The sequence below is a fragment of the Schistocerca serialis genome, chromosome 5, assembly GCF_023864345.2.
Source record: "Schistocerca serialis cubense isolate TAMUIC-IGC-003099 chromosome 5, iqSchSeri2.2, whole genome shotgun sequence".
In the NCBI taxonomy this organism is placed as follows: Eukaryota; Metazoa; Arthropoda; class Insecta; order Orthoptera; family Acrididae; genus Schistocerca; species Schistocerca serialis.
Window position 1 is genome coordinate 147753627 of NC_064642.1, and position 27508 is coordinate 147781134.

At 40.5% G+C, this 27508-nt stretch overlaps 1 protein-coding gene across 3 annotated transcripts in view; it reads left to right on the top strand.

Annotated features, from left to right (window-relative positions):
* LOC126481284 (DNA mismatch repair protein Mlh3-like) overlaps window positions 1-27508 on the top strand; it is a 175208-nt gene that overhangs the window by 28223 nt on the left and 119477 nt on the right. For 2 of the 3 annotated variants that reach the window (XM_050104922.1, XM_050104921.1), the window contains exon 3: window positions 24412-24539. The exons of the other annotated variant lie outside the window; for it this stretch is intronic. In XM_050104922.1, the coding sequence (XP_049960879.1) occupies window positions 24412-24539 (128 nt within the window). The remainder of the gene's footprint in view (window positions 1-24411; window positions 24540-27508) is intronic. 3 annotated transcript variants of the gene reach the window in all.

Sequence of the window (27508 nt, forward strand, 5' to 3'; positions counted from 1 at the left end):
ACTATTGACTGATAGGGGCAAGCCAAAACTTTGCACGCAGCACGAGGCGCCGCGCAGGATCGCGCTAAGTTTTAACTAAGCGCGATCCGCTGGAAAGGGTCCCTTCCGGTCTGTCATTGCGCTACTGAGCGGGCTTACTTCCGCTGCCACGCCCTGATAAACTTATCTCTATGACGTCAGGGGCCGCCTTATCTCGCTCATGAGGCAACAGCATGCTCATTTGACTCGAGGCAGCTGCACGCAGCACACAAGTAGTTCTTGTTGACCAACATCGTTAGGTGTCATAACAAAACTGCTCACAGCCTTGTACACAGGCATTCAGGCCCTACGAGAATATCTTCTCCTCCTGTACGGCATGGCTGTGTGCTGTGTGTGGCTGCCTCGAGTCGAATGAGCATGCTGTTGCCTCACGAGCGAGATAAGGCGGCCCCTGACGTCATAGAGATAAGCTTATCAGGGCGTGGCAGCGGAAGTAAGTCCGCTCAGTAGCGCAATGGCGGACCGGAAGGGACCCTTTCCAGCGGATCGCGCTTAGTTAAAACTTAGCGCGATCCTGCGCGGCACCTCGTGCTGCGGCTAAGTCCCATTCAAGGTCAACCGCCAAGATGGCAGCGCACACAGCCATACGCACAGCCATGGCTGTGAGCCATGCGCATGGCTGTGTTGGCAGCACTGCTACAGCTTACTCAAGGCGGGTGACCTTGAACCGGACTTAGCCGCAGCACGAGGCGCCGCGCAGGATCGCGCTAAGTTTTAACTTAGCGTGATCCGCTGGAAAGGGTCCCTTCCGGTCTGCCATTGCACTACTGAGTGGGCTTACTTCCGCTGCCACGCCCTGATAAGCTTATCAGTGCGACGTAGCGCGCAGCTCTTATCAGTACTTGCAGGCAGCTACGGCCTGTGTACGCTTTAGCTAGGGCTTCTCTATTACGAGGCAACAGCATGCTCATTCGACTCGAGGCAACTGCATGTTAGACACAGCCGTTCTACTTTGCTTATTATTGTAGAACTACACATTGATTTTGTCAAAAGCCGAGAAGCGATTCTTCTTGATGTTTTAGGTCCCTGGGGCACTCTAGGATGCTCTCTGGGGCACCCTGTGTTGCTCTCTGGCTAACTCTGGGATTCTCTGTATTATATTTATTTATTCTTTTTGTTTATTATTCTACGACTACACATTGATCTTGTCAAAAGCCGAGAAGCGATTCTTCTTGGCAGCACTGCTACAGCTTACTCAAGGCGGGTGACCTTGAACCGGACTTAGCCGCAGCACGAGGCGCCGCGCAGGATCACGCTAAGTTTTAACTTAGCGCGATCCGCTGGAAAGGGTCCCTTCTGGTCCGCCATTGCGCTACTGAATGGGCTTACTTCCGCTGCCACGCCCTGATAAGATGGCGGCGCACACAGCCATGCGCTAATACCCACCCACCTCTCCGGTAGTCGTAACTCCTGCACCCTTCAGTGCATATGTTTAGTGTTTTATTTAAAAAAAAAAAAAATCACGGGATAGATAAGGATGGTTCGTTTATTAGGCATGATAGTATACAGTTATATCTCCTTGTACAACAATATATTTAGTCAATACACCTTCAGTCTTGCACCAAATATTCACTCTCTCATTAGCATTAATCCTCCTCCTGTTCCTGGCGTACAATGAAAATGGCTTGTCTATAGTCACAACACAGGTACCATAATTCCTGTCTGCTACAACTCCAATAGCAAACGTTCTAAACGCAATAATGTCTCTGTCATAGTAACACTCTACGCCAGCAAGAGGTTTCTCATCGCCTCTGACTATAGCCAAGGTCATCCATGAATTACCAGTCACAACCTCATTTGTAGTGTCGCCTTATAGGCGGGTGACCTTCAACGGGACTTAGCCGCTGCATGAGGCGCCGCGCAGGATCGCGCTTAAGTTTTAACTAAGTGCGATCCGCTGGAAAGGGTCCCTTCCGGTCCGCCATTGCGCTGTAGCGCGGGCTTACTTCCTGCCGCGCCCAGTCTTATCAGTAGTCACATCCGCTAAGTAGTGACGTAGCGCACAGCTCTTATCAGTACTTGCAGTCGGCTGAGGCATTTAACAGCTTGTACTGCTGTTGCTTTTATGTTACGAAGCAACTGCATATTTATTCTACTCGAGGCAACTGCATGTTATACACAGCCATGCATCTTTGTTTCTGAACATGCAGAACTAGATTTCTTATATTATTTATATTGTTGATACTACACATTGATCTTGCTAAAAGCCTAGAAGCGATTCTTCTTGGTGTTGTAGCTCTCTGGGGCACTCTGGGATGCTCACTGGGTTACTCTGGGATGCTCTCTATTTCAGTTATTCGATTATTCACTTATTTGATGTATTTATGTATTACGCTAATCATCTTTATCTATCTCGTGAGATTTTTTTTTTAAAAAAAGCTTATTTCTTATCAGTTCTAAAACTCTTATTTGATTTATGTGATACACACACAAAATGATTAATTTCTTGGTGATATCGAGCCCTGTTAATTCAATAGCTGATATTTCAAAGTGTTTGTCTTCACTTACTGTACTGAGGTCATGTCTTGATTTGAACTGTGTTCCTTTTCTGATATAAATGCATGATCCTCCACCCCTTGAAGTAGTTCTGCAGTAAGAGTTGGCCTTTTCATACAGTGATAATACTACATGTGGGATTTCTGTGTCTCTACACCAGTACCCAGTAATACAAACTATTGTGCATTTCAAAGATTGGAGCTCAATTTCTAATAGTTGTATTTTATTTTTTATTAATTGCATGTTTTGATGGAGGATTGTTAAGTCTGTGAAATGACTCATGTTGCTCTTTCTAGTGGTTTGTTTTTCTTTGTGACATCTGGTGTATATGATATTTGAGGTGTTGAAATCTGTCTTGTGAGTGATTGTTTCAGTATTTTTTAAAGTGCTGGAGATACTCTTTAGGCAGGGGAACCTGTTGTCTGGATTTATCCTTAAAAAGACCTACTTTTCCTACCTAAGACAAAAGGCATTTCACCATGTGTGGCCCGAGATCCGCCCCCTATACTGCTATTTTTCTCTTGAAATGTTTGTCCCTATATTTTCTACTATATTTAAGAAATGATTATTAAATATAGTTGCGACATCAGTCCTCAGTTATAGCCCTTTCATTCAGTTCAATAGTGATGTTATTGTATTCTGTGGCTGTTGCCCTGATCTTGTTTCACTACATTCCACACAGCCTTAAGTCTGTTGTTGGAATTACTGATTTTTGACATTATGTGCATGTTCCATGATTTTTTAATAACCTTTCTTAGTAATTTTGAGTAGTTTCTGTAGTATGAAATTACTGCAGGACCTCTACTTGTTCTTGTCAACAGATAAAGTTCCCTTTTCTTGTCACAAGATACTTTAATCCTTCTAGTGATACACATGGTTTTTTACATGGCTGTTTAATGTTCTTTCTGGTTAGCTTATGCAGAAAGCTATTTTCAAATAATGATATGATTTTATCATGGAAAAGATTAAATTTTATGTTAGCACTCTGATTCATTATAAATTTCATCCCAGGTTATCCCTTGTAAACTATTCTTAAAAACATTTGTCCTGGAGGCATTAATTATTCTTATTTTCACTAAAGAGTATGCATACTCTAAAGCATTATGTTATTTAACCTAATTAACAATGCATCATGATCAGAGCATTTGTTAGTCGGTAAACAGTTATTTTCTTTCTTTGAGCTTCTCCTGCTGTCTTCATCTGCGCGTGTTGCAAAGATAATTACAGAGATCAAGTTGTAGGCTACAAATAAGGTTTCCCTATCATTTTTCGTATCAGAATCATTTATGAAATCTAAAATGAAGTCACCACAGGTTATTAACAACTTGCTGCTGTCTGACACATAGTGTAACAAGGAATCCAAATTACTCATAAACAGTTCAAAATTTCTCAGTGGTGATCTATACACAGTTACACTTAAAAGTGAATTATTTTTCAGTATTAGTTCAGAAACACACACTTCTTTGTGCTGACCACTACAAAATCTATGAGTCTCATTGTTTTTGAATGTGTGTTTTGTTTTAATCTATGTAACAACTCCTCCTTTTCCTGTATTAATTCTGTGCGAGTAGGCTGCTAGAATGTAATCTTTTATATGTAACTTGTCTAATCCTGTGGTTATGTGGTGCTCAGATAGACACAGATGTCTACCTTTTCAGAGCTCTCTAAATTTTCCAAATTGTTAGGAAGTTTTTGTACCTTGTTACTCAGCCCTCTAATATTTTGGTGAAATAAGCTAACCTTTCTTTTCTGTTCCTTCTGAAGTCTTTTTTTAGGCTCATCTGTTATTTTTACTTTTTTCAAAACAGGGTGTGTGAATCCTGATTCTAACCTAAGAAAGGTACCCCTCTGACACCAGTAACCACAGGGATCACATTTTGTGTGATGGTGGTGGCCCCTGTATATTATGTGTAAAAAGCTCAGCTAACATATTTTTCCCTCTCCTATTCAGCTGTAGGCCATGTCTAGAATATCCCCATCTTCAAATTGTAGCAACAGGCACTGCACTTATCACTCATATGAGATTTAATTTCAGTCAACAACAGTCTGCTCAAGTGTTCACACCACACAGCAGTGTTACCCAGGGCTGGCCATGGTGCTGAACATATGATAAATTCATTTCATTTTAATCTGAACACTTCCCTCTTGCTCTTCCATTCTTATTTATCTTTAGTACCATATGTGCAACCACAACGGAGGGGTATCTGTTGAAAGGCCAGACAAATGTGTGGTTCCTGAAGAGGGGTAGCAGCCTTTTCAGTAGTTGCAGGGGCAACAGTCTGGATGATTGACTGATCTGGCCCTGTAACACTAACCAAAACGGCCTTGCTGTTGTGGTACTGCAAACGGCTGAAAGCAAGGGAAAGCTACAGCCATAATTTTTCCCAAGGGCATACAGCTTTACTGTATGATTAAATGATGATGGCGTCCCCTTGGGTAAAATATTCCGGAAGTAAAATAGTCCCCCATTTGGATACCCGAGCGGGGACTACTCAGGAGGATGTTGTTATCAGGAGAAAAAAAAACTGGCGTTCTATGGATTGGAACATGTAGTGTTAGATCCCTTAATCGGGCAGGTAGGTTAGAAAATTTAAAAAGGGAAATGTATAGGTTAAAGTTAGATATAGTGGGAATTAGTGAAGTTCGGTGGCAGGAGGAACATGACTTTTGGTCAGGTGAATACAGGGTTATAAATACAAAATCAAATAGGGGTAATGCAGGAGTAGGTTTAATAAAGAATAAAAAAAATAGGAGTTCAGGTAAGCTACTACAAAAAGCATAGTGAACACATTATTGTGGCCGAGATAGACACGAAGCCCACACCTACTACAGTAGTGCAAGTTTATATGCCAACTAGCTCTGCAGATGATGAAGAAATAGATGAAATGTATGACGAGATAAAAGAAATTATTCAGGTAGTGAAGGGAGACGAAAATTTAATAGTCATAGGTGACTGGAATTCGACAGTAGGAAAAGGAAGAGAAGGAAATGTAGAAGGTGAATATGGATTGGGGCTAAGAAATGAAAGAGGAAGCCGCCTGGTAGAATTTTGCACAGAGCATAATTTAATCATAGCTAACACTTGGTTCAAGAATCATGAAAGAAGGCTGTATACATGGAAGAACCCTGGAGATGCTAGAAGGTTTCAGATAGATTATATAATGGTAAGACAGAGATTTAGGAACCAGGTTTTAAATTGTAAGACATTTCCAGGGGCAGATGTGGACTCTGACCACAATCTATTGGTTATGACCTGTAGATTAAAACTGAAGAAACTGCAAAAAGGTGGGAATTTAAGGAGATGGGACCTGGATAAACTGAAAGAACCAGAGGGTGTACAGAGTTTCAGGGAGAGCATAAGGGAACAATTGACAGGAATGGGGGAAAGAAATACAGTAGAAGAAGAATGGGTAGCTTTGAGAGATGAAGTAGTGAAGGCAGCAGAGGACCTAGTAGGTAAAAAGACAAGGGCTAGTAGAAATCCTTGGGTAACAGAAGAGATACTGAATTTAATTGATGAAAGGAGAAAATACAAAAATGCACTAAGTGAAGTAGGCAAAAAGGAATACAAACGCCTCAAAAATGAGATCGACAAATAGTGCAAAATCGCTAAGCAGGGATGGCTGGAGGACAAATGTAAGGATGTAGAGTCTTATCTAAGGAGGGGTAAGATAGATACTGCCTACAGGAAAATTAAAGAGACCTTTGGAGAAAAGAGAAGCACTTGCATGAATATCAAGAGCTCAGATGGAAATCCAGTTCTAAGCAAAGAAGGGAAAGCAGAAAGGTGGAAGGAGTATATAGAGGGTCTATACGGGGGCGATGTTCTTGAGGACAATATTATGGAAATGGAAGAGGATGTAGATGGAGATGAAATTGGCGATATGATACTGCGTGAAGAGTTTGACAGAGCACTGAAAGACCTAAGTTGAAACAAGGCCCCGGGAGTAGACAACATTCCATTAGAACTACTGACAGCCTTGGGAGAGCCAGTCGTGACAAAACTCTACCATCTGGTGAGCAAGATGTATGAGACAGGCGAAATTCCCTCAGACTTCAGGAAGAATATAATAATTCCAATTCCAAAGAAAGCAGGCGTTGACAGATGTGAAAATTACCGACCTATCAGTTTAATAAGTCACGGCTGCAAAATACTAACGCGAATTGTTTACAGACAAACAGAAAAACTGGTAGAAGCCGACCTCGGGGAACATCAGTTTGGATTCTGTAGAAATGTTGGAACACGCGAGGCAATACTGACCCTACAACTTATCTTAGAAGAAAGATTAAGGAAAGGCAAACCTATGTTTCTAGCATTTGTAGACTTAGAGAAAGCTTTTGACAATGTTGATTGGAATACTCTCTTTCAAATTCTGAAGGTGGCAGGGGTAAAATACCAGGAGTGAAAGGCTATTTACAATTTGTGCAGAAAGCAGATGGCAGTTATAAGAGTCAAGGGACATGAAAGGGAAGCAGTGGTTGGGAAGGGAGTGAGACAGGGTCGTAGCCTCTGCCCGATGCTATTCAATCTGTATATTCAGCAAGCAGTAAAGGAAACAAAAGAAAAGTTTGGAGTAGGTATTAAAATCCATGGAGAAGAAATAAAAACTTTGAGGTTCGCCGATGACATTGTAATTCTGTCAGAGACAGCAATGGACATGGAAGAGCAGTTGAACGGAATGGACAGTGTCTTGAGAGGAGGGTATAAGATGAACATCAACAAAAGCAAAACGAGGATAATGGAATGTAGTCGAATTAAATTGGGTGACGTTGAGGGAATTAGATTAGCAAATGAGACACTTAAATTAGTAAAGGAGTTTTGCTATTTGGGGAGCAAAATAACTGATGATGGTCGAAGTAGAGAAGATATAAAATGTAGACTGGCAATGTCAAGGAAAGTGTTTCTGAAGAAGAGAAATTTGTTAACATCGGGTATAGATTTAAGTGTCAGAAGTTGCTTCTGAAAGTATTTGTATGAAGTGTGGCCCTGTATGGAAGTGAAACATGGACAATAAATAGTTCAGACAAGAAGAGAATAGAAGCTTTCGAAATGTGGTGCTACAGAAGAATGCTGAAGGTTAGATGGTTATATCACATGACTAATGAGGAGGTATTGAATAGAATTGGGGAGAAGAGGAGTTTGTGGCACAACTTGACTAGAAGAAGGGATCGGTTGGTAGGACATGTTCTGAGGCATCAAGGGATCACCAGTTTAGTACTGGACGGCAGTATGGAGGGTAAAAATTGTAGAGGGAGACCAAGAGATGAATACACTAAGCAGATTCAGAAGCATGTAGGCTGCAGTAGGTACTGGGAGATGTAGAAGCTTGCCCAGGATAGAGTAACATGGAGAGCTGCATCAAACCAGTCTCAGGACTGAAGACCACAACAGCAACAACAACAGGTTCTTGTTCATAATTCATATTACCCATCTTTCCTTATAGTGTATAATGATTTTCATGTGGATTTCAGACATCATGCCCCTATATATCTTGTTGAAAGATTTTTTTCTAGGTTAACAAATTCTAAGAAAGTCTGTTGATTTTTGCCAAGTCTTGCTTCCATTGTTAATACTAATGTCAGTCCTAAAGCCAAAGTGATTGTCATGTAACATATCCTCAGTTTTCTTTGCTACTCTTTTATATGTTATTCTGGTCAGTAAGTTGGCTGCGTGAGCTGTCAAGGTGATTGTATGATAGTTCTCACCTTCTCAAGGCCAAGCCCTGAATCTTGCAGCACAGTATTTTAATGTTCCCTTCTCTGAATGTAATCTTATTCTTTCATATTGTTTGCTAATGTAAATCTAAATTTCTATTGTTAAGAGAAGACTCCAGTCTATGCAAGGGAAAACCTTTAGTGCACTGCCACATTAGTGTCTCTTGTAGGATTTAATGAGTTAAAAAATCAAAGGCCACAATAAGATCACAGGAAATGTGAAAAGCATTATTTTTGTTGTTTACTTCTACCAGAATTTGGTTTGTGAGATAGTATATTGTTTTGCTTGGTAGAGATGCATTAAAGGTGCCAAACTGAGCTGTTGAAAGTTAGTCTCAGAAATGTAGTTCAATAATCTGTTGTAAGCTGCTTTCTCAAAATTTTTTGAGTATGTAGGAAAGAGGGAGATGGGTCTATAGATAAAGGTCACTAGCTTTACTCCACTTTTATAAGTGGGTGTTAGTATCACATATTTCAGTCTCTCAGGAACTTTGATTCACCGACTGGCTACAAATTTAATAAGCTACAAAAATAACTTATACATATCAAGTCAGTACAAGATTTTAGTACTTTGGTGGATATACCATTATAGTCAGAATAGTTGCTTCTTTTCAGTGACTAATGATTTTTGCAGGTTGCTTTAGATATGTGATAGCCGCTGGTGGAGTATGCCATGCCTGTCTAAATAGATTTTTGATGGTCTCTTTTCCTCCCTGCCTTTTCAGCTACTGTTAGGAATTCATTAAATCTAATAACCAATGATTTGTATGCAACATCATCTGTGTTTCGCTGCTACTGTCATCTGGGACTTGACTATATTAGCTTTACCAAGTCTATCTGTTTCATGCCTTATAGTGCTCAAAATTGGCTTTGCTTTGTGCTCTGTCTATTTTCAACACAGTGAAGAATCTTCCATTAGTCGATGTAGTACATCTTTAGTTCTTGATAGATCTGGCCCTTTGCATGAAGTAAAGCTCACTAGGTACCTTGATCCCAGATGTTAATATGGCTTTTTCTTGGCTTCCACTCTGATTGTCTCTCCCTTATTGTAAAGGAAAACTAGTGTCACAGCTTTACTGTATGATTAAATGATGATGGCATCCTCTTGGGTAAAATATTCCGGAGGTAAAATAGTCCCCCATTCGGATCTCCGGGCGGGGACTACTCAGGAGGACGTCGTTATCAGGAGAAAGAAAACTGGCATTCTACGGATCGGAGCGTGGAATGTCAGATCCCTTATTCTGGCAGGTAGGTTAGAAAATTTAAAAAGGGAAATGGATAGGTTAAAGTTGGATATAGTGGGAATTAGTGAAGTTCGGTGGCAGGAGGAACAAGACTTTTGGTCAGGTGATTACAGGGTTATAAATACAAAATCAAATAGGGGTAATGCAGGAGTAGGTTTAATAATGAATAAAAAAATAGGAGTGCAGGTTAGCTACTACAAACAGCATAGTGAACGCATTATTGTGGCCAAGATAGACACAAAGACCATGCCTACTACAATAGTACAAGTTTATATGCCAACTAGCTCTGCAGATGATGAAGAAATTGATGAAATGTATGACGAGATAAAAGAAATTATTCAGGTAGTGAAGGGAGACGAAAATTTAATAGTCATGGGTGACTGGAATTCGTCAGTAGGAAAAGGGAGAGAAGGAAACATAGTAGGTGAATATGGATTGGGGGGAAGAAATGAAAGAGGAAGCCGCCTTGTAGAATTTTGCACAGAGCATAACTTAATCATAGCTAACACTTGGTTCAAGAATCATGAAAGAAGGTTGTATACCTGGAAGAATCCTGGAGATACTAAAAGGTATCAGATAGATTACATAATGGTAAGACAGAGATTTAGGAACCAAGTTTTAAATTGTAAGACATTTCCAGGGGCAGATGTGGATTCTGACCACAATCTATTGGTTATGAACTGCAGATTGAAACTGAAGAAACTGCAAAAAGGCGGGAATTTAAGGAGATGGGACCTGGATAAACTGAAAGAACCAGAGGTTGTAGAGAGTTTCAGGGAGAGCATAAGGGAACAATTGACAGGAATGGGGGAAAGAAATACAGTAGAAGAAGAATGGGTAGCTCTGAGGGATGAAGTAGTGAAGGCAGCAGAGGATCAAGTAGGTAAAAAGACGAGGGCTAATAGAAATCCTTGGGTAACAGAAGAAATATTGAATTTAATTGATGAAAGGAGAAAATATAAAAATGCAGTAAATGAAGCAGGCAAAAAGGAATACAAACGTCTCAAATATGAGATCGACAGGAAGTGCAAAATGGCTAAGCAGGGATGGCTAGAATACAAATGTAAGGATGTAGAGGCTTGTCTCACTAGGGGTAAGATAGATACAGCCTACAGGAAAATTAAAGAGACCTTTGGAGAGAAGAGAACCACTTGTATGAATATCAAGAGCTCAGATGGCAACCCAGTTGTAAGCAAAGAAGGGAAGGCGGAAAGGTGGAAGGAGTATATAGAGGGTTTATACAAGGGCGATGTACTTGAGGACAATATTATGAAAATGGAAGAGGATGTAGATGAAGATGAAATGGGAGATACTGCATGAAGAGTTTGACAGAGCACTGAAAGACCTGAGTCGAAACAAGGCCCCGGGAGTAGACAACATTCCATTAGAACTACTGATGGCATTGGGAGAGCCAGTCATGACAAAACTCTATCATCTGGTGAGCAAGATGTATGAGACAGGCGAAATACCCACAGACTTCAAGAAGAATATAATAATTCCAATCCCGAAGAAAGCAGGTGTTGACAGATGTGAAAATTACCGAACTATCAGTTTAATTAAGTCACAGCTGCAAAATACTAACACGAATTCTTTACAGACGAATGGAAAAACTGGTAGAAGCGGACCTCGGGGAGGATCAGTTTGGATTCCGTAGAAATGTTGGAACACGTGAGGCAATACTAACCTTACGACTTATCTTAGAAGAAAGATTAAGAAAAGGCAAACCTATGTTTCTAGCATTTGTAGACTTAGAGAAAGCTTTTGACAACGTTAACTGGAATACTCTCTTTCAAATTCTGAAGGTGGTAGGGGTAAAATACAGGGAGCGAAAGGCTATTTACAATTTGTACAGAAGGCAGATGGCAGTTATAAGAGTCAAGGGGCATGAAAGGGAAGCAGTGGTTGGGAAAGGAGTGAGACAGGGTTGTAGCCTCTCCCCGATGTTATTCAATCTGTATATTGAGCAAGCAGTAAAGGAAACAAAAGAAAAATTCGGAGTAGGTATTAAAATTCATGGAGAAGAAGTAAAAACTTTGAGGTTCGCCGATGACATTGTAATTCTGTCAGAGACAGCAAAGGACTTGGAAGAGCAGTTGAACGGAATGGACAGTGTCTTGAGAGGAGGATATAAGATGAACATCAACAAAAGCAAAACGAGGATAATGGAATGTAGTCAAATTAAATCGGGTGATGCTGAGGGGATTAGATTAGGAAATGAGACACTTAAAGTAGTAAAGGAGTTTTGCTATTTAGGGAGTAAAATAACTGATGATGGTCGAAGTAGAGAGGATATAAAATGTAGACTGGCAATGGCAAGGAAATCGTTTCTGAAGAAGAGAAATTTGTTAACATCGAGTATAGATTTAAGTGTCAGGAAGTCTTTTCTGAAAGTATTTGTATGGAGTGTAGCCATGTATGGAAGTGAAACATGGACGATAACCAGTTTGGACAAGAAGAGAATAGAAGCTTTCGAAATGTGGTGCTACAGAAGAATGCTGAAGATAAGGTGGGTGGATCACGTAACTAATGAGGAGGTATTGAATAGGATTGGGGAGAAGAGAAGTTTGTGGCACAACTTGACTAGAAGAAGGGATCGGTTGGTAGGACATATTTTGAGGCATCAAGGGATCACAAATTTAGCATTGGAGGGCAGCGTGGAGGGTAAAAATCGTAGAGGGAGACCAAGAGATCAATACACTAAGCAGATTCAGAAGGATGTAGGTTGCAGTAGGTACTGGGAGATGAAGAAGCTTGCACAGGATAGAGTAGCATGGAGAGCTGCATCAAACCAGTCTCAGGACTGAAGACCACAACAACAACAACAGTTTTGTAAGAACAATTTAAAGATAAAAATTGTTTCTTCATTTTCTGTATGTCTGTGATAATGTTCTCCCTGACGTTCATCCTGTAAATTCTCTCTGGAAAGTGTAACTGAGACAGGATTTATAATTCTGTGAAACTATCCTTTTTGTAGCTAAACCTGATCGACATAGATGCTTTATTACTGTCATTTGACCATCAGGATCAGATAAGCCATTTATTATGGGGCTCATCTCTATTTCATGACATACAGTTCGATTCAATTGTAAATTATTAATTATTGCGCTATATCCTTCTATTTCATCTACATCTACATTCCACAGGCCACCTTGCAATGTCTGGCAGAGGGTAATTTATGTACTACTGTCACCTCCCCTTTTCCTATTTCAGTCGTGAAAACTCGTGGGAAAAATGATTGCTGGAAAGCCTCCGTGAGGGTTTGAATCTCTGTAATTTTATCTTCACAGTCTTTCTGCAAGATATATGAAGAAGGAATCATTATATTTGTTGACTCTTCTATGAATGTATGCTCTTGGTACTTGAACAGTAAACCACACAGTGATGCAGGATGCCCCCGTTGCAACATCTCCACTGAAAGTGGCTAATCATCTCTGTGATGCTTTTGTGTTTACTAAATGAACCTTTAACAGAATGTGCTGTTCTTCTTTGGATCTTCTCTATTTCCTTTATCAGTCCTATCTGGTACGGATCCCATACTGACAATCAATAATCCAGTATCCGTCGAATTAAGGTTTTTTGAGCTACCTCCTTTGTTGATGTTCTACATCTCCTGAATATTCTTCCAATGAATCTCCATCTGGCATCAGCCTTTCCTGCAGTTAGTTTTATGTGGTCATTCCACCGTACTTTAAATTGCACTGTGCACATACTCCTAGATATTTTATAGAAGTAACTGCTTCCAATGATTTTTCTGCAATTGTGTAATCATACAATAATGGCTCTTTCTGTCTTTGTATACACAATATGTACATTTATGTTGAGGGTCAGTTGCCACTCCCTGCACCAAGCATTGATCCTCTGCAGGTCTTCCTGCATTTTGCAACAATTTTCTAGCACTCCGACTTCTCTGTATACACCAGCTTTACCCATGAAAAGCGTCATGGAACTTCCAATGTTGTCTGCTACGTCATTTATAGAGAAGTTGTAGGAAAGTTCTTGTAGAATGTATATACATTGCTGGAAAAAGGTAGTACACCTGAAAAGACAACATTGATCTCGATCCAATGGTGGCATGTGCCACCTGGGTGATAGTAGATGTATGATAATGGTTTCAACATCATCTGCCAACAGATAGCATAGTGGCATAGCTACCAGGGCACCATCTGTGTCTATCCTGTAATAGGGAATGCTCACAGACAGAAGGCTCTAAGTGATGCAAACATGTGAAGTAAGCAGCTAACCATGCCACAGAGATGCACTCTTGCTTCCTAAGACCGACTAAATGAGTTTTAAAGGGGTCAAATAGTGGCCTTCTGAATGGCAGGATGGTCCTTTCAGAGAATTGCCACACAAATTGGATGTGTGGCATCAGTTGTGCAAGGATGCTGGTATCAGTAACACGTGAACATTCTCAACAACCATAGAAGGGATTCTGGATGTCCACACAGCACAGATGCCTGCCAGGATCATCATATTGTAAGGGCAGCAGTGCCAGATTGTAGAGATACAGAACAGATAAGAAGGCTTGTGGGCCCTGACCTGCCAACACAAACTTTTGCAAACCGGTTATTAGCAGTGGGAATATGGGCATGCACACGTCTAGCCAATCTTCCACTCACACCAGAAACTCGATGTACCCGGCTTGACTGGTGCAATCAGATGATCACTTGGAAGACAGAATGGTGTGCCGTGGTCTTGAGTGATGAAAGCAGATTCTGCCTGCACACAAGTGATGATTGTTTGTGCATACCATACAGACATAGTGAGTGCTGTTTTGTAGGTTGCATTCATCCAAGATGCACTTGCCTTGCCCCAGACATTATGTTCTAGGATGGTATAAGCTACAACTATCATTTACCTTTGTTGTTTCTGGAGGGGACACTAACCAGCACTTGGTACATGCAGGATATTGTTAGACCCATTGTTTTGCCATTTTTGCAACAAGAAGGTGAGGTGTTGTTGCAACAGGATAATGCTAACCTACACACTGCTTGTGAAATTCAATATGCTCTGTAAGAGGTGCAGCAACTTTCCTGGCTAGCATGATCTCTGAGCTTGTCTCCAGTCAAGCAGGTGTGGGATATGATGGGGCAAGAAGTGGCTCATGTGATTCGACAACTAACAACTCTTATAGGATTATGTGAACAGGTCAAGCAGTTGCAGTGTAATATATCCCAGGATAGTTTCCACTATCTATACAATTGACTGGACACCTTTGTTGCCACCTGTGGAGGCTACACCATGCACTAATATCGGTGTTTCTGTGTGGGTTGATATCTGGTACCTCAGAATTGCTTGTGATATTGATCTGTAAATATAATAATTTGATGTACCCAATATTCATTGTTGGAACAATAAATCTTGAGTGAATTTGAAACCTCTAAAAGGATGTACTATTTTTTTCCAGCTGTGTACTTTTGGATTAAAGGATACCAGTCACCACAAAGCAGAAGTGTTGCATTGTCAATAGGCACACACAAAATAAAGGAAACTTGCTAGCTTTTGGGGCGCAGATTCAAGCAGCCCACCAGTTCTGAGTTAATTAACATTGAAGCACACACAAATTGAAGCAGCAATTAGTGTTAGTTGTTCTCATAGCTCCTAGATGATAGCACATGAGACTACTCATCCGTTGGCTCAGGTTCGATCTGTACTACTGTCCCATGTCCAGTTTTTGTATTGCCTCTTGTTCAGTTTTAGGAAATGAAATGAAGAACACATTTGGCAACACTTTCTCTGATGGACCACTTGAATTTGTGTGCACGATGATCTGATTGGCTAGCTTCAATGTTAATTGTCTTGGAAATGGTGCGATATATCAAATTTCCATAAGCATGTATTCTGTTCATTAGACGCCAGGGCTGAACTATATTGAATGCTTTACAGAAGTCAAGAAACACAGTGTCTACCTGGGTGACGTATCTTCAGAAATGTCATAATACACAAACATAAAACCTGTTCCAAGATTCTACAGTTGACTGATGTCAAACATATAGGCCTATAGTTTTGTGCATCTATTTGTCAACTCTTCTTGAAAACAGGAATGACCTATGCATTATTCCAACTCTTTGGTCTTCCAAAGACATGCAGTACACTGCATATTCTTTTGCATTCTCTGTGTAGAATCATATTGGTATCCCTTCAGGCCGGGTGGCCTTCCCTCAGTTGAGCGATTCCAGTTGCTTTTCTGTCCCGTAGTCACTTACTTTGATGTCAGCTATTTTGACATTTGTGCGACAGATTAAATGAAGCAGGGCAGTGGGACCTTCCTCTGTGAAACAGTTTTGGAAAAAGATATCTAGTATTTTGGCCTTTCCTGTGTCGTCCTCTGCTTCAATCCCATTATGATCACGTGGTGTCTGGACAGATGACTTCGATGTATTTAGTGATTTAACATAAGACCAAAACTTCTTAGGATTTTCTGTCTAGTCATGGTTCTTGGCTCTCCTTACACTAATTTTAACTTCATTTGGTTTTTGTTTGTATGTGAGGTTTTGGCTACATTTAAATTTGCAGTGAAGCTCTCTTTGTTTCCATAGGAGCTTTCTAACATGGCTGTTGAACCATGGAGAGTCTTTCCCATCCCTCACAATTTCACTTGATGCATTCATGTCTAAAGCATGTTGTAACAATGCTCTTGAAGTGTGTCCATTGGTATTGGAGATGAAATTTTTGAGTTGATTATGCAGGTAATTTGAAATCTGTTTCTTGTCAGACTTGCTAACCAGAAAGATCTTCCTACCTTCCTTTGTATTCATATTTACTGCTGTATTCAGTGATGCTGTAACAACTTATGATCACTGATGCCTATTGATATTAACTGCTTCAAAAAGTTTGGGTCTGTTTGTTACCAGCAGATCTAAGATGTTACCTGCACTAGTCTGATCTCTGATTCGTTGCTCAAGGTAATTTCCAGACTAGAATTTTAAAGCAATTTCACATGATTCCCTGTCCCTACAACCCATCCTAATCACTTGAGTCTCCCAGTTGGTAAGTTGAACTCTCCTGCTAATATTACAATGTAACCAGGAAATTTACATGGAATGTTTTCAAAGTTTCCTCCAAAATATTCTATCATCACTGTTGCTGAGGCAGGGATCTATAAAAGCACCACATGTTTGATCCACCTTCAATACTTGGTTTCATCCAAATTATTTTTTAGTTAGAATCTGTACTAATCTCACTAGATATTATCGTATTTTTAGTTCTATAAACACACCTCCACCATCTATGTTCAACCTGTCTTTGCAATATGCATTCAAATCAGAATTTAGAATTTCATTGCTGTTGACATTTGGTTTCAGCCAGTTTTCTGTTTCTAGCACTGTGGGGGCATTTTTACCTTTTGTAAGCAAGACTACATCTGGGATCTGTCCATAGACGCTTCTGTAGTTAAATAATACTGTGTTAACATTTTCTTTCTCCAAACTGATTTGCTAACCTGTTGGGAACCAGAACACACCTCATTGAGCCTGTGGAGGGATTTCTGTATCCTACAAAACCCACACATGCATGCCACATGTACTCCACAGCTCCAGTAGCAGCTTCCTGCATGTAGTGCACACCTGACTTATTAAGAGGAACCCTATGATTCTACCACCAACAGCAGATCTCAAGAAATTTGAATCTGAAACCATTGCAGAATTGCCCGAGCCTCTGGTTTTGACCTTCCAGTCTGCTCCAAACTAGAAGACCTTGATCAGATCTGGGAACAATAATGGAAAATGATAGCTCTGCTTCCACACTGTGGGCGAGGCTAGCTGTCATCACCAAATTAGCCAGACACCTGCAGCAACTGAGGATGGCCTCTGAACCGAGGTAGCAGGCATCATTTGTGCCTACATGAGCCATGATTTGCAGCCGGATACACCCAGTGCACATTCCGTTACATCCGGCAAAGCCTCTTCCAAATCTTGGAGCCGCTCCCCCTCTCTAGCAGGGCGACAAAGTGGACACTGGTGTTATTTCCTGACCTGCTCCTTGCTATGGTCCTGAAGGGGTTTCATCACCTGCCTAACACTGTAGCCCCTATGGACAAGCAATCCCACCCTCTGCACTTGTCTGAGTCTCTCAGGAAGATTGGCCACAGTCCCAAAAGGTGAAGCATCTTGTGCTGGCTCAGATGTACTTTCAGCAGCAGGAATTCACACCTGTTTTTAAGACATAAGCATACAGCTGTGTGGCTGATATCCACTTTCACCTTCCACCCAGTGATTTGGAACCCCACCACTATTTGACAATCAATGTCAGGTAAGTGTTGACCTACCAGGTTGTGGGAATCGTAAGACACAGTGGTGTCAGGTATCTTAGGTGACACTATAGGCTCCAGAGGTACCAAAGCACTTGTCTCAAGATGCCCCAATGCTACCACAGCATGGGGCAAGCTCATGACGTGGTCATCACAGCTTTCAGCTGTATACGGACATTTATAAATTTTCCCAGCATCCATAGACAACAGGCACAGTCCCCATCCATCTTTAATCACTTAATAACAATGAAAATAATCAATTTTTGACAATATAATGTAACTGGATAGATAAGAAATGTTCTCACCAAGCGGCGGCAGGAGAACACACATATAAAGAAAGGTTTTACTTATGCAAACTTTCAGAGCCAGTGGCTCCTTCTTCTGGCAGAAGGGTTGAAGGGCAAGGAAGAGGGGTGAAGGGAAAGGAACAGGGGAGATTTAGGAAAAGAGGCAGAGTTCAGAAAAGTCACCCAGAACCCCAGGTCAGGGGAGACTTATCAGACGGGATGAGAAGGAAAGGACTGCACTGGATGAAATTTGAAAACCTGAGAGCTTAAAGATGGAAGACAGGATAATATTCAATACTGAGATTACTGCTAAATCATTGTACATGAGTTAATAAGAGTGAAAAGCTAAGTGCATTGTGTGTAACAGAGGTGGGAGGGGTCTGCAGCTCGTGGTCTAGTGGCTACACTAGTCGCCTCTAGATCACGGGGTCCCTGGTTCCATTCCCAGCTTGGTTGGGGATTTTCTGTGCCCGGGGACTGGGTGATTATGCTGTCATCATCATCATCATCATCATCATCATCATCGTTCTTGTCAGTGGTTAGATTGGATTGCAAAAAAATTGGACTGTCTAAAAATTAGGACTTTGTGTGGACACTGATGACCACGCAGTTGAGCGCCCCACAAATCGAACATCATCATCATCATCATTATCATCATCATCATTATCATCATCATCATCATCATAGGTAGGAGGTGGATGGCAAACAATAGACAGGACAGAAAATGAAAGATATAGAAAACTAAAATGGTTTGAAGGTAGGAGTAGTTAGTGTAAGTAAATGCCGAGACTGAAGAAATTAACCTAAATTAAGGCCAGGTGTGTGGTGAGAACCAAGGACATGTTGTTGCGCTTGTTCCCAACTGCGGAGTTCTGAGAAACTGGTGTCTGGGGGAAGAATCCAGATGGTGCATATGGTGAAATGGGCAGTGAGGTCACAACTATAATGTAGAATGTGCTCTGCAACGGGATATTGTCTGTTGCCTGTATACGCCCTCTGCCTAGGCCCATTCATCCCAACTCATAAGATGTTGGTAGTCATGCCAATGTAAAAGGCTTTACAGTGTCTACATAATATCTGGTATATGACATTTGTCATTTCACAGGTGGCTCTCCCTTTGGGAGTCAATGTTTTGCCAGTAACAGGGCTGGTTTAGGTGATGGTAAGAGGGTGCATAGTGCAAGTCTTGCAGCGGGGATGGCTACAGGGGTAGGAACCATAGGGTAGAGAGATGGCTGCGAAGAAGCATAGGGCCCGACAAGAATATTGCGGAGATTGGGAGTGTTACGGAAAGCTATTCTTGGTGTGATAGAAAAAGTCTCATACAGAATGGATCTCATGTCAAGGCATGATTTTCGGGTGTCGTGGCCTTGTTGAAGTAGCCGATTAGCTCAGGTATTTACAGCATGAAATCAGATTTTTTCTCCATTTTTGTGGTTTTTTTTTTATATGTGGCCTTTTGGCCTGAAGACTATACAGCTATATTCATGGTTTTTTTGATAATATTAAGCAAGCAATTTCAATTCTGTAGAACTGACACTGAGACAGAGCCAAATCAGCTACTTTGACAAGGCCATGACTTCGTAAAATCTTGCCCTAAAATGAAATCCATTCTGTCTGAGATTTTGTCCACCACACCTAGAACAGCTTTTCATCACTCTCCCAATCTCCACAGTATCTTTGTCGGGCCCTATGCTCCTTTTACACCCAATCTCCCTACTCTATGACTGCTATCCCTGTGACTGTCCTCACTACGAGACTTGCCCCATGTACCCGCTTACCACCACCTATACCAGCCCTGTAACTGGCAAAACATATACTATCAAAGGGAGAGCCATCTGTGAAACAACGCACGTCATACACCAACTGCTAGGCAGACACTGTTCAGCCTTCTACATCGGCATGACTATCACCAAGTTATGAGTTGGGTAAATGGGCACAGGCAGAGGGTTTATACCAGCAACACACAATATCCTGTTGCAGAGCATGCTCTACAGCATGACAGTCATGACCTCGGTGTCTGTCTCACCGCGCACACATTACCTGAATTCTTCTCTAGACATCAGTTTCTCAGAATTCTGTAGGTGGGAACTAGCACTAAAATGTGTCTTCAGTTCTTGCCACCCACCTGCATTAATTTAAGTTAATTTCTTCTGTCTCAGCATTACTTCACAGTAACTAATCCTTTCTTCAGTCCACTTTAGCTTTCTCCATCTTTCATTTTCTTACCTGTGTATTTTTTGCCTTTCCCCCTCCCACTGCTGTGTTACACACAATGCACTTAGCTTTTCATTCTTATCAACTTGTGCATGATGTTTTAGCAGTAGTCTCTGTCTTGAATATTATCTTGTTTTCCACCTTTAAGCTCTCAGGTTTTCAAATCTTGTCCGGTGCAGTCCTTTCCTTCTCATCCCATCCGATAAGTCTCCCCTGACCCTGTGTTCTGGGTGACTTTTCTGAACTTTGCCCCTTTTCCTAAACTTCTCCAGTTCCTTTCTCTTCACTCCTCTTCCTTCTCCTTCAATACTTCTGCCACAAGAAGGAGACATTGGCTCTGAAAGCTTACATAAATAAAATATTTTTTTCATATGTGTGTTCTCCAGCCGCCACTTGGTGATTAGATTTTTTATCTATCTAATTACATTGTACTTAATCAGTTATTGTCTAAACTGCGGGTAATGGAACACTAACCCAAGAAACTGAACTCAGTCAACACAAACAATCGAAAAATAGTTAAACTCTTACAATGAAAATAAATAACACTACTAAAAACAGCTAAATAATCAACTACTGTTCACTTCTACTCCAAAGTAAGAATAACACTAAACTAAATGAAGTATACAATCTGTGTGCAAATGATAAGCTTCTGCTGAGTCCCCTCTGCTCTCTTGCTTACATTGACATATTCCTCCTTATTTACCTACACTCATTGAGTCATGTAATATTCAGACAAAAATATTTTCCATTTTATTTTGCTCAGTGCTTTTGTTTTACTGTAACTGCAAAGAGTTAGTTACACCACATCCATAATTGGTAACAAACACATTATTATTGCATAGATCATTGTAAAATTAGTATTTTTACTTATATTTTTTAAAATAATATAATGTAGAATGGCCCTTATGTATTTACAGCATGAAATCTGATGCTTTTATCCATATATGTGGGTTTGTTTTTTAAAATATGTGGCTTTTGGCCTGAAGGCCGTACAAATATATCCATGGTTTATTTGATAATACTCAGCCAGCGATTACAATTCCGTAAGACTGGCACTGAGATTGAGCCAAACTAAATGGTACTGAACCAAAACTGATCAAAACTAGGCATGTGGTCACAGATGCTATAACATTTATGTTTTTAACACTGGTTACGTTTTTCCTCTTTCTTACAAATTCAGTTTCAGTTTATTTTATTATAAAGTGATGATGTTATAACAGCTATGTAGGAAAGACAGATTGTTACTTACCGGTACCATAAAGAAGACATGTCAAGTTGCAGACAGGCTCAATTAAAAGACATGTACATCAAGCTTCACAAAAGCAAGCACACCTTATGCACGCATGACATTGGTTGGTGGTCGTGTATGCATCAGGTGTGCTTGCTTTTTTTTTTTTATTGTGTGTGTGTGTGTGTGTGTGTGTGTGTGTGTGTGTGTGTGTGTGTGTCTGTGTCTGTGTGTGTCACTCTTTCCCTGAAGAAGGCTGTGGCCGAAAGCTTTATGTAAGTGCCTTTTAATTATGCCTGTCTGAAACTTGATGAGCAAACTGTCTTTTCCTACATTGTTGATATTCCTACCTGGAGTTTCTATTGTTTGATGTTATAACAGTCTTGATGTGATAAGTTATTCAACATCCTCACCTAAAATTATTAACATCATAGTATTTTACAAATTTGACTTTTCTGATACAAGCATGTGGTCTTTTTCAGATCACTTACATAAATCTCTATTATAAAATTACTTTCTTATTTTGATCTTTGACAAATATCTACATATATTCAACAATCATTCATTAAATAGAATCATACACAGTTTCAATAAAAAGCTCTTGGGCTTCCAGCCAGATGGAAGTGTTAAAATTCCGCAATATTTCAAAGAATCTCGTACTCATCATCTTCTGATGAAGGAAGTTGAAATGTTGTGATTAACATTGCCACCTGGCTGAAAGCTCAAGAGCTTTACATCAATAGTGTGTGCTAAGAAAGTCTACATTCACACATTATCATATATAGTTTAGTTTTTTATTATCAGCATTATTTTATTTGAGAAATTGTGTTTTTATGCAGCTTAAAACAATGAAGTACTTGGCACTTGTTGTCTGTGTTACAAATTATTAGTTTTGCTGATTATGATATCTAATTGCAAAATCAAGCAAATTCCTCAAATTATTAACCAAAAGTGACAATTGTGAGCCCGCGTCTGGCCTTCCTGATTTAGGTTTTCTGTGATTTCCCCAAATCGCTTCAGGCAAATGCTGGGATGGTTTCTTTGAAAGGGCACGGCCGACTTCCTTCCCCATCCTTCCCTAATCCAATGAGACCTATGACCTCGCAGTTTGGTCTCCTCCCCCAAATCAACCCAATTGTGAGCCCAAACTTATATGTTAATGCTAAAAACAAGAAAAAGAAGCTATAGGATTGAGAAATATGCATGTATTGGATGCTACATTAATGTTTGTGTTGCATGATACATTATAATTTGGCTAAGGCAGTTGCATTTCAATGTTAGTTTGGGGAACAAACAAAAGGCTGTGCTCTTGATCAGTACTGTCAGAGATGAAATCGGTCTTGAAATCTGTAAGTACAATGGCTGCCCCCACTATTTATGATAAGTAACATTAGTATCCTCTGTAACTGCTTAATGAAGATTAAAAAATTTCTGCATCCTCACCTAAACTTTGCAAACCACTGTGAAATGCAATCCTGAGAGAATTTTCCGTAGTACCAAGTATTGGTGTTTCTTCCTGTTCCATTCATGTGTGTAGTGCTTAGGTTCCTCTATGCATGCTTTTATTAGTCTAATCTTCTCTTTGCGGTCCCTAGGGGAGCTATGTATAGGTGATTCCCAAATTCTTCACTTAATATTGGTTCTTGAAACTTTGTAAGTAGTCTTTTGCAGGATAGTTGCATTTATCTTAAAGTGCCTGTCAGTTCATGTTTTTCAGCATTTCTGTGGTGCTCTCCCATGATCCCCAAACAAATCTGTGACCCTATGTGCTGCCTTTCTGGGGGGCCTATACACTGTCAGAATTACTATCATGTATGTTTTAAAGTCTATTACTCAAGTACAGCACTCAGAGAGATTTTCATTGCTGCACTTAACATAGGTTTGTGACCTGAAACTTCATTCCACTTTTTGCATATATAGCCACTCCCCATTTTCTTTATGTTATGCCTCTAGTAATGTGATACTAACTTGTATCCATCTAGATGCAACTGTCCAATTTCTGCTACTTCCATATTATGTTCTGTTATGCATAGCACATCTGCAGAAATATCTTTAGGTTTTTCAGTTTCCTGTAATGATATGAGAAACTGATACTTCATATGTAATTTTTTTTATTTCGATGTAAAAGTCCAAGTGTATTATTATTGTGACCCTCTGTGCTGTCCAAGCTGCTTGTTTTGGTTTCCACTACTTTTTGCAATTTTACGTATAGTTATTTGGTTGCTCTGTCTTTCCATATAGGCCTATATTAATGTACGTATGTCCAGTTACCCTTCTTGAAAATCAGAATGACCTGCTATTTTTTTCCAATCATTTGATTTACTTCATTTTTCCAGTGACCTACCATAAGGTGCTGCTAGAGAGGGAGTAAGTTAGTTCACATAATGTCTGTAAAGTCTCACAGGTATATCACCCACTCCAAATGTTTTCCCACTGTTGAATGACTTTAGTTGATTTTTCAGTTTTGTGATCAGTTATCACAGCATCTGCCATTTCAGTGTTCCTGCACATGTAACAGCAAAGAGACAAGCAGTTTACAGTTTAATTTTTTTCCTGTAGCACACTTGAAGGGATTTCATCCATTTTAAAGATTCTCATACATTATGTATTCTTTCTGATTTTTTAAGATGGTTCTCTCTATTTATTTAGTTTGATATGATGAAAATAATTTAAATCACCACATAACTAATACAACAAGATTTATGTTTAAAACAGACTGCAAATACATGGTGTACACAATGAAGCAACATGAAGTGAATTTTTGTGGAAAGCAAATCATCTAAAACAATACCACACAACTCTATATGACATTTTTTGTCTTATATAGTAATATCTTAGACCTTTTGCAAATATGTAATTACAGAATCAATTGTAGTGTATAATAACTGCTATGATTGTTCTTCTTATAGCCACTCAAAATTATTACAATATTTCTAGGTGCTGAATTCTATTGATGCTGGGGCAACTTCTGTTGCTGTATATGTTGATCTTAAATATTTTAAAATTCGCGTGGAGGATGATGGATGTGGAATGACTCAAGATCAGTTAGAGCTTATTTGCGGGAGGTAAGACTGCAGCCATTTCTTTAGTTACTTTTCAAATCTGATGTTTTTGTAAGAAAACACAAACATACATCTATTCCATAGTAGAAATTGTGAAAAGGAAAGTTGTCACTTACCATATAGTGGAGATGCTGAGTCGCAGATAAGCACAGTAAAAATACTGTCACAAATTAGCTCTCGGCCTTTGTGACAGTCTTTTTGTTGTGGCTATCTGTGACTTAGCATCTCCGCTATGAGATGAGTGGTAACTTTCCTTTTCATAATATTGTTACATTTCATCCTGGATTTTCCATTGTTTGATTTTTGTCATAGAAGAAATTGTAATGTGTAAAAGGTGGTAGATAGGAATTGCTAACTCACATATGTAGATTTAATAATAATAATAATAATAATAATAATAACTTATTAATGTTCAGCTTGTAGCCACATTTACAAATTATCCATCAGCTACAGCCCCTCAATCCGACAGTGCCTTCACACTGCCAGTGGCTCTGGCCTGCCCTAGCGCTGCGGACCTCCTCGCTGCTCCGTCCAAAGCCCCGAACTCCCGACACCAGAACACAGGCAGCATTTCACTAACTGGACATTAAAACCACACAAGATACACATGGATCTGCAAAGACAATTCCCCAATGTCTCAACCAATACTAAAACCAGTCACTGTGAAACAACACGGACACACACACACACACACACACACACACACACACACACACACACACACACACACACCGGTGAAAATTGCACTACTTGAATATCGCGGTCCATTCAACTAACTGGCTGAGCCCGGTCCTTGACGTGGTTGTGCACTCTTGCGACCATATCCTACTGTTGAGCAGTGCATGTGTGTCGCCAGCAGTCGGGCGAGTACTGGCTGTCTAGCCTGCTCAGGAAGGACCATCTTGTATACGAGTTGGCAATAAGGCACCAACTTATCGAGGGCAGTGTTCCGGATTTAGTGGCCTGTTTGCGTGCTGCCATTCTTCATCTGGTTGACGTCATGTCGGTGGTGGTGGGTGAGACAGGAGCTGCCATTGAATTTTTGTTTAAGGCTGTAAGCAGACTTGAGGACACTATTTGTGTTTTGGAAGGCACTTAACCTAGTGACAGTCAATTGGATAGGGTGCGGGCGCAGTTAATGCATTTAACTAATCGGATAGTGGATTTGGCATGTTAGCTTTGGAAGATCATTATGAAAAATTAACCATTGAACTGGGATCTTTGGTTTGTGCATTGCAGTTTAACCTTACGTGTTTAGAGTTGGATTGAAAGAGGACTGAAGAGCGGGACTTGCTGTATCAGGGAGGGGGTGAGAGCCAGCTCGGGGGTGGTACTGTTACATCCTCTGTGAAGTTAGACGCAATGTTTGCCAATTTGCCTAATCCTCTGGCGTATTTCTTTCATGATATTACTAAATTAGTCTTGGAGTAGCTTGAATAGGTCAAGAAATTATTATGATTGTTGGTTTGCCTTGAACAACATGGTGCTGTCTTTCTTGTTCTGCCCCAAGTAATTTTGTCACTGTTGTACCTGTTAGCTAGAGGTGAGTTGCAGAACCTCCTCACCCGAGCCATGGCAGAAGGGTTCTCCTTACAGCAATTGAGGGAGCTTGTCATTAGCCAGAGATTGACCACCAAAGTTCGAAAGTAGCTTGAGTGTCATTAAATTTAGGAAATGCAGTGGGATAAAGAGCAGTTACATCAGTATGTGGACAGAGTTCAGACGGCCTCCTTGGCCTTGTCAATCGATTTGCCTGAACAAGAGTTGGTGTCTATTGATCTTAGGGGAATGCGTGTGGTGGATAAGTTGCACTTTGTCTTCCATAATCAGCCTTCAACTTAGGAAGAGCTCCGTGCCACTGCCTCACGCACCCAGAGCCGATAAATGACGCCGGGCTGGGCAGCGACCTCAGGATCGAGCCTTTAGACCCTGGCGTACCCGTGTTGTCGCTCCCTCATCACCGCCCTTGCCTTATGTTTGTTCTCGAGTAGGTGGTGAACCGATTTGTACTCTTTTGGATTCTGGTAGCTCCTTTTCATTATTGAGCTTCAAATGGTTTTTGGAATTTGGTCATCTTACGAAACTTCGCTCGGTCCCTTCTCCGGTGCAGGGATGTCGGGTGGCCAATGGCCAGGTGTTTCCTCTGCATGGTTGGGTCTGAGGGAGTATATCGGTGGGGGATTTTTCCTAGCCCTTGTCATTAGCCTTTGTCAAGGAGCTGCCGGTCGATCTAATTTTGGGATGTGATTTCATCAATAACACGGGGTTAGTCATGGATTATTCTGGGCACACCTTTTTCTTTAAGTTCTCTCCTGTGGAGAAGTTTGGTTTCTGTGAGTGCGCTAAACATATTGTGCATCAAAATGCAGACGCATTGGCTGTTGAGGCTGTGGCTAATGAGTTTGATCTTACCCATCGCTCACTGCATCAGGCTTCACAATTACGGAATTTGTTACAGAGTTTTCCTGAGCTTCTTAGTGATAACTTGGGTGTCACTAATTTTTTAATTACCATATCCATCTATCTGACGATATTCCTGTCAGGCAGTCCCCATATCGCCTCTCACCCCCTAAGGTGAAGATACTGAAGGCTAAAATATCACAAATGCTCCAACAAGGAGTTATTAGGCCTTCCCCATCTGCTTATGCTTCCCTCATATTCCTCGTTCCTATGCTTCCCTCATATTCCTTGTTACTAAGGATTAGTGGCATAATTTCAGACCTTTGGTTGACTACCGGCACTTGAACTCTAAGGTTGTCCTCAAATCTGTGCCTCTGCCTGATCTGCATACCTCTTTTACCTGGTTTGCCGGTGCTAATTGGTTTATTGTTCTTGATTTGAACCAAGCCTATTATCAGATTCCATTAGCTGAAGAATGTAAACATGTTACCACATTTTGTACTGATTGGAATCTGTTTGAGTTTAACAGAGTTCCCTTTGGTTTGACAACCGGTGCGGGTGTTCTTACTCAT